The sequence below is a fragment of the Limulus polyphemus genome, unplaced genomic scaffold, assembly GCF_000517525.1.
Source record: "Limulus polyphemus unplaced genomic scaffold, Limulus_polyphemus-2.1.2 Scaffold2587, whole genome shotgun sequence".
Lineage (NCBI taxonomy): Eukaryota > Metazoa > Arthropoda > Merostomata > Xiphosura > Limulidae > Limulus > Limulus polyphemus.
In genome coordinates, this window is record NW_013668197.1 from 134,560 (window position 1) to 143,359 (window position 8,800).

General features: G+C 34.8%; 1 protein-coding gene across 1 annotated transcript in view; it reads left to right on the forward strand.

The window, feature by feature from the left end:
- The window catches only part of LOC106467365 (transcriptional regulator Erg-like), a 44,802-nt gene that overhangs the window by 32,627 nt on the left and 3,375 nt on the right, over positions 1–8,800 (forward strand). Inside the window, exons 2-3 of the mRNA XM_013927712.2 lie at positions 2,085–2,168; positions 5,535–5,582. Coding sequence (XP_013783166.1) covers positions 2,085–2,168; positions 5,535–5,582 — 132 coding nt within the window. The remainder of the gene's footprint in view (positions 1–2,084; positions 2,169–5,534; positions 5,583–8,800) is intronic.

Sequence of the window (8,800 nt, forward strand, 5' to 3'; positions counted from 1 at the left end):
AAATTCTGTATATTACAAAGTTGTAACGAGAAAGAATAAACTAGTTTTAATCAAGAAGGGACTTGTATCGCTAAAGTCACTCGGAAATAATTTTTACCGTAAATTATCAAACAAGCAGATACCCAACCAAATTTAGTGTCAGAGAGTGGGACGGAAATAAAAAGAAGATGGAAACGAGAAGTGGTATATCAAACTACAGCTTGGCAGATTTGATGGGAACAATACAAGAACAGCAAAAGAAACAAGAAGAACGAGAAGATAAACAAGAAAAGAGATTACAGCAGTTGTTGGAGGAAAAAGAAAAGAAACAAGAAGAGTGATTACAGCAGTTGTTGAAGGAAAAAGAAAAAACAAGAAGAACGAGAAAATAAACAAGAAGAGAGGCTACAGCAGTGGTTTGAGGAAAAAGAAAATAAACAAGAAGAGAGACTACAGCAGTGGCAAGAAAACCAGCACCAGTGGCAACTGGAACAAGAAAGGAAACAAGAAGGAAGTCTCCAACAGTTGCGGGAAAGTCAGCAACAGTGGCAAATAGAACCAGGAGAGAGAGTACCACATCAGCATGAAGTACAAATGGAAAAGATTAGTAAATTTCAAAGTGAACTAAATACATTAAAGGACGATTTATTGTCGTTTATACAAGGAGGATATATTAGCCATGGACCTATTCAGACCCTGCAGCTAAATCCTAATGCAGACATTTTCAGTCCTGCCAGATATCACATTCCAGACATGAGTGTCAACAATAGGGGTGATCTAGTACGAAGGAAGCCACAGGAATTCGATGGGAAGGCACCGTGAGAAGTATATAGAGCACAATTTGAGCTCATGGCAGAAATTAATGGATGGACAGAGGAGCAGAAAGCAGTGTACCTGGCAACGAGCCTGAAGGGACAACCACTGGAAATACTTGGACAGTTGTAGGCAGACGACAGGCACAACTATAGAGCACTGGTAGCTGCTCTAGAAATCGGGTATGGAACTCAAAATCAGTCTAAAGTCTACAGGGCTAGGTTTAGGACGAGAGTTCGTGCAAGAGCTGGCACAGGATTTGGAAAGTATGGCACACAAGGCCTACCCAACTGCAACACCCGATGTCCTCAAGCTGTTGCTGAGGGATCAGTTTCTAGATGCCTTGGACAGTCCACAACCGAAGATACAAGTAAAGCAAGCACACCCCATCTACTAGGCAGGATGCAATGGCCAGAGCTTTTGAATTCGAATCCTACGTTAAGTCCAGCACAGAGGTACCAAGGTTGGTACGTCATCAGGATTCAAGGCCAGAAAAGGGCAGCTTTCAGAGAAGTTTGAAGGAATTTACTGGCACTGTAACAAACCTGGGCACAAGAGAGCTCAATGCCGGCAACTTCAACACATGGAAGATGCCTTGGCAGGAAAGGCTGCTACCCACAAAGGTTGTTGGAACTGTAGAGAGCAAGGACATATGAGGAACCAGTTTAAGAATAATACTACCAAGAAGTCAGCCTAGGGGAGACCAGTAGTGGTTGGTGTTGAGGGACGCCCACCAAACCCCATCGTGAAAGTCCCAACAGCTAAGTATAAAATGGCAAGCACGTGAAAGGAAAGCTGGATGGCCAAAAGTGCAACTTTGTCATAGATTCTGCATCTCAGCAAACCCTTGTGACTATCAAAGGAGTACCAGAAGACATACAGAAGTTCTGTGGTGTGACAGGACATTATGCACGGTTGTGGGGACCAGTGTGGGTAACTATTGAGTTCATGGACTTAAAGGACAGACACAGCGGTATGTCTGCGGATTTATAATGCTAGAATCCGCGATTCGATACCGTAGCGGGCAGAGTACAGATAGCCCATTGTGTTGCTTTATGCTTAACTTCAAGCGAATAATCTTATTTCCCAACCACACTATCATATTTTACTTTCCAAAAACAATTTATAAAACATTTAGTAATCCCAAAATAAACCAAGTGAAATTTTAGTACGAAACAGTGGTGTGTTGCAAGATCGTTTGGAGAAAAATATTAATAATTCTCAGAAGTTAATTTTTCTACTTATTGGTATTTTATATGTTTTAACTTACAAGACATTATTCTTTTCTTTAGCTTCACTCAGTGTGGAACACAGTACTGTGCCTAAAACACCAGCCGATACACGATCAACACTTTGTCAGCTACAAAATGTTCAAGGTAAGACTAACTTCTATCATTTTAAGAATTCATACTCTTAATGTATTGAGCCGTGCATAGTCTAGTTGTCAGCATGTCGGACTGCAGATCGAAGGATTTTAAGGTTTGAGAAGTGATGTCGCTTAACATGCCTCTTGCTTTCAGATGTTGATACATTTTAAAAGTAACAGTTAATTCTATCATTTAGTTCAAAGAGCCCTTGCGGTAGTGGGTGTTGCTTGCTGGTTGCTTTCCCTGTAATCTGTAATTAAAAATTTAGGACTTGAGTTCAAAAGTCTCTGACATGGCCAACCAGGGTTTTTTGTAAGATTTTAGTATGTGTGTGTCGCGGGAGGGCAAATGGTACAAAAGAATATCAGATGAAAAAAATGTCTTAAAAATAACAAGACAAGCCTTCAAAAAAAGTGCATACAATTATAGAGCTAACACAATAACTGATAAACGAAACAATACTGCAGTGTCAACCGAGATATTTGTTCTTAACATGAAAAATGAAATACAGAAATGTTAGCATCAACAAATTTAATACTTAGGATAACTAGTTGAAAGACTTCTTCAACAAATCTCTAGTAAAGTATATGTCTGCATCTGGTACATTCATTCGCCTATGTTATATTGTTGAACTTCAGTCCAAGGATCGAACCCAGCCGTTGGTACACTATTCAACTTTATCAGCAGATGATCATTCAAAATTTTCTGTAACGCAGATGTTCGAAAATTTGACCGAAGAGTTTATACACGTCCGTCCCAAGTGTGACGAAAACACCTACGAATTAGATAAAAAGTCATTTACAGTAGGTTTAACATATGGTATATACGAATTATTCTTGGATGCCGTTGACTGCAATGGGTTCACTAATGAATTTTGATGTAGTTTCAAACTCGGAATCAAAACTCATCATCGTATATGTATGTTGGTCTCTTTGCACTGACTTAGTAATAGAAAATGAAACATTGAAATTAATACTAGATAAGTGTTTGTGAACCATAACACCATTGCAACAGCTAGTCAAGACTGGCGAAGCTCATTCCTAGTCCAATGCATAGGCCTACAAGATATAAGGAGCGTCATCCAATAACACCTTCCTCCTCTTAGCACCCAATCTTTCACTTTCAATAGAAAACTGGCTGCTTGTGGGTAACACCAGATGACGTCATTAAACTATAAGTAAGATCACAAAGGTTCACATGTACGCTAAGCTGGATGTGTTAAATCAAGTTATTGTTTACATTTGATAATTCACATTATTATTATCTATGATATTGTTTCGGGATTCTTGTATGTTTTTTCTTCAGGCCACACAATTATTTACATAAAAAACTTCCAGATTACGTCATCTTGCGAAAAATGTCTTTCAAATAACAAAAGAAGCATTTAAAAAATATAATAATTTTAACTTCAAGATTTTATGGATTACCGCTAAGAGAGTTGAGCTTTATGCTGTTTTCTCAAAGGATCCTATATCAACCAATCCAATCATGACTCACAATCTCCTTTATTTCCCTTCTTACCAGATATTTTGATAATAACAACTAATACGGCATCATGTCCGTGATGCATTAAATTTAAAAGACTGGCCTACACAAGTGTACAACAATTTATGTGTTGATACCCACAAAACTTTCAATATTATTTTTCAGTAATGCATGTTTGTGTATAGAAGACATATTAATACTAGAAATAAACGACCTTATAATATCTTTTTAAGGTGATTGATTAAGTATCATTGTGTATCAGTACAGTAAAAGTAGAAAAATGGCAAACCGCTATTTCCAATCGTGTGACAACTTTGTACAATTCTTTCACAACATTGTTTGACATATTTTTATACACCGAGATTTCACAGTAACAAATAGCTACTTTAGGTTGCTTTTTTATGACTATGAGTTTGAAACTTAGAAACTTTCAGTACATTTTAACTCTTTTATTATGATTCTTTTATTCCCTCTTTTATTTTTTCTACAAGTTATCCACGGATTTTACTCCTTCATTAAGTAAACAGTAGACCATGCAGAATTATTGCTTACTTCCCAAGGTAGTCACAACTACTCTGCTTCCTTTGTAGTCAACACTTGCGTTCATTGTGACGAAACAGTGGAAGTAGTTTTTTCAGTACAGGTTATAAAATTATTTTAACGTAGATTGTCAAGTATAAACAATATCCCGATTTCACATGATTACGTTAAATAAAACATATTCTACATTCCACTATATTACATCTATGATTTTTGTAAGAGTTAAGACTGCATCCTCTGTGATGCCATGGGACTAACTATAAGTTACTGATATGGGCTACTGGCCTAATAAAGCTTCCTGAATGAAGGAAAAGGAAATTTTGATTGTTATCTAAGCAAAGGTAGCTCCAGCTTATGATCAATTAATTTATCCGCTGAAAAATCACTTAAAAAGAAGTGATTAGACTTGTTATAACTTAGTTATGTTGTTGAGATATATCTCTAAAGAAAGGATATGCGCTAGTGCCAAAATCTGTCACCAGTTTTTAAAATACGTTCCTCCGTGTATATTGCTGTTCGACTGCATGCAGGTTTATACTACACTGAGCATGCTTAATACAGTTCGAACTAAATGTTTTAAAGTCTGTATCGAACAAATCATTATCTACAAACGATCCAAATAGATTGTAGCGAAAATAGGCATTATAAGTTATGTACAATCGTATAAAACAATCAAACCATTTCAAAATACGGTGAGAACATAGAACAGCTCGCATGAGGACCAATATTCATCATTTTGAATTGGTTGAGGGGTTGATATCCGCATATCCGCTTCCCCTCATATGCTACCCCATTCGGGTCAAAATTCCTAAAATTTGAAAAGGATTGACAAACTACAAAACTCGGAACACTGATTACTTGTGCCAGAGTAATATGAGTGGCAGGTTACGCTTAGATCAAAGAAATGGCAATTTAGATTATGTTCAGAAGACCATGGTTGTTATACTTGGTATTTCATGGCTATGAAAAGACATATATAAATAATTTTTGAATGGAGATAAGCAAGGGACTGTCGATCACGCCCCCCCCCCCTCATACACACATACAAACATTGCATGTTAAAAAAGGTACAATATCGTTCGGGTGGAACATTATCATTTCAATTCTACATAAACTCACCATTTGAAAAACATATGTCCATTGACTACCTGGAAGTGAAACCCGACTTCATAGTCTCAAGTAATCACCAGAAATAAACTGTGCATACCTTTCAGTTAAAGTGTTCTACAATCGGAGAAACAGTTACTAGATTTTCAATTATTTGATATAAGAATAAACAAGATATGGCTCCACTATCCAAATAATAATATTTTATTAAAATAATAATATTACGCCTTTCATTTCTTTCAGATCCTTATCACCACTACAGTGCGATACTGAAGAGATTGACCTTTTGTGGTAAGGCATGTAAAATCACTTCTGGTTTGTGATAGCGTCTGTTTTAAATGTCTATAAATGTTTATGGCACAAATCTTTCAAAGCAATTTAGTCTCCTTAAAATGTCAGTCGATTAAAACAAATTAACGCATACCTGCTAATAAATAAAGCGTCAAAGAATTTAGTATATTTGTACCTAGTTTAGCTTCAAACATAAACCTTTATTGTATTATATTACTGCAAATAGTTATTTATTTCAACCAAGTTCTCTCCTTAAAACTATAAATTTGTTTCATCCAAGTTCTCTCCTTACAACTAAAGATTTGTTTCATCCAAGTTCTCACTTTACAACTAAAGATTTGTTTCATCCAAGTTCTCTCCTTACAACTACAGACTTGGTAGTTGTAAGGAGAGAACTTGGATGAAACAAATCTGTAGTTGTAAGGAGAGAACTTGGATGAAACAAATCTGAAGTTGTAAAGTGAGAACTTGGATGAAACAAGTCTGTAGTTGTAAGGAGAGAACTTGGATGAAACAAATCTGATATTGTAAATTGAGAACTTGGATGAAAAAAAAAAACAATTCTATTGTTGAAAGGACACAATTTGGACAAAAACGTCACCAATTGGAAGAAGTAAATTTGTATATAAAACAACAAGTTGTAAGGAGACAATTTGAATGAAATAAGTCTGTAGTTGTGAGGATGTACCTTGGAATAAACAAATCCCTAGGTGTAAAGATACAGTTCAGATGAAACGAATCACTAGTTGTAAGGAGCAAATTAGGATGAAACAAATCATTAGCTGTAAGGATACAGTTGGGATTAAATATACACATATTTTTAATGAAACAGTTTGGATGAAAAAATCTGCAGTTGTAAGGAGAGAACTTGGATGAAACAAATCTATAGTTGTAAAGTGAGAACTTGGATGAAACAAGTCTGTAGTTGTAAGGAGAGAACTTGGATGAAACAAATCTGCAGTTGTAAGGAGAGAACTTGGATGAATCAAATCTGTAGTTGTAAGGAGATAACTTGGATGAAACAAGTCTGTAGTTGTAAGGAGAGAACTTGGATGAAACAAGTTCACATATATAGACTGTATGAAAAAACTATCTAATTGTAAGGAGGCACTTTGATGAAACAAATCATTACTTGGACAGATATAGACTGTATGAAACAAATCTATTATTTTAAGAAGACAGTTTTGATGAAACGGAACCAAATCACTACTTGGTTTTATCAAAAGTGTCTCCTTACAACTATGGAATTTTTTCATACAGTCTATGTATGCACATACATAGACTGTATGAAAAAATTCCATAGTTGTAAGGAGACACTTTTGATAAAACAAATCACTACTTGGGCATACATAGACTGTATGAAAAAATTCTCTAGTTGTAAGGAGACACTTTTGATAAAACAAATCACTACTTGGACATATATAGACTGTATGAAACAAATTCAAATCACTACTTGGTTTTATCAAAAGTGTATCCTTAAAACTAGAGAATTTTTTCATACAGTCTATATATGTCCAAGTAGTGCTTTGTTTTATCCAAAAAGTTTCCTTACAACTAGGGAATTGTTTCATCTAAACTATCTGTATAAAGCTAGTAGTATGTTTCATGCAAATGATCTCCCTACAATTAGTGATTTGATCATATAAACTGATTCTTTATAACAAGAAAACTGCTTAATCAAAAGCATGTCCATAAAACTAGAGAGCCATTTTATCAAAACTGCCTTTTTACAACCATAGAATTGATTTTCACAAACTGTCAATCGTGAAATTAAACTTTCTTCTTGGAAGCAGTGATTTCTTTATACTAGACTTTTTTCTTTCAACTAGTGAAATCTTCTAATTAACCTTTCTTCTCCCAGTTGATGACTTGTTTCATCCAAACTGTTTTCTTTCAACCTAATGGTTTCCTTCCAAGTAGAGCTGCAAGGATAGAGGTGTTTCGTGCAAATGGTCTCTTTACAACGAGAGAATTGTTTATCTCCTTACAAGTTGAGTTAATTTACATCATTCAAACTGTCTCTTTACTATAAGTGATCTCTTTAAACTTTATTTTCTTCTTTCAATTAGTGTTTGCTTCCAATAAAAATTTTCTTGAAAGTTGTTTGTTTATACTAATCTTTCTTCTTACAATTAATGATTTATTATAATTAGATATTCTTTTTTTAACAGGCGATTTGTTTCAGCCAAACTATTTCCTTTTAGCTAGTTATTTTTTCAACCAAACTATCTCCTTACAGCTAGTTATTTCTTTCATCCAAACAACCTCCTTATGATTAGACATTTTTTATTCAAACTGTATCCTTGCAACTACAGAAATATTTTACCCAAACTCATCTTTACAATAGTGATTTGTTTCATCTTGACTGTATCGTTACAACAAGTGATTTGTTTTGTCCAAACTGTTTCCCTACACTAGAGATATGTTTGATCGAAAGTACATTCTTCTAATTAGTGATTTCTTCCATTCAAATCTTTCCTTTCAACTAGAAATGTTAATCTGATTTATTTCATAGAAACTTTCTCCTTTCCACTTGTGATTTTTTTCATACGAATTGTCTCCTTAGAAATAGAAAAAGCTATTTCTTTAGAATAAAAATTTTGTTTGGTTCAAACTAGCATGTTACAATAAGAGACTTGTTTCGGGGCAATTGACTCCTTACAAAAAAGATATTTACTCCGTCCCAACTGCATCCTTACTATTAGTGATTTGTTTTGTTCAAATTTTCTCCTTTCAACCAGTGGTTTGTTTGATTGAAATTGTTTTCTTCCAACTAGAGAATTGGTTCATCCAAATTTTATTCTTATAATTAGTAATTTGTTTTCCATCCAAATTGTGTCCTACAACTAATGAATTGTTTCCCATCCAAACTGTCTTCTTAAAACAAGTGAGTTTTTCAACTAAATCTTTTTATCGCAATAAGTGATTTACGTAATCAAAATTACCTCTCTAAAAGTGATGATTTATCTCAACTCAACTTCCTTCTTACTGTAGTGCCTTATATCTATTACCCCGTGTCTTTACAAATAGTAAACTCATTTAAACTGTCTTCTTAGAATTAGTAAATTTTTACAGCTAGTGTTTTGGAGCTGGTGATTTGTATCAAGCAAATTCACTTTTTCATTAGCCATTATTGAAATGTTGCGTCAGCAGTCACATGACCGCCGTGACGCAACGTTTCTAGAACTATCATGTACTTTGGCGAATGTTCAAGTTCT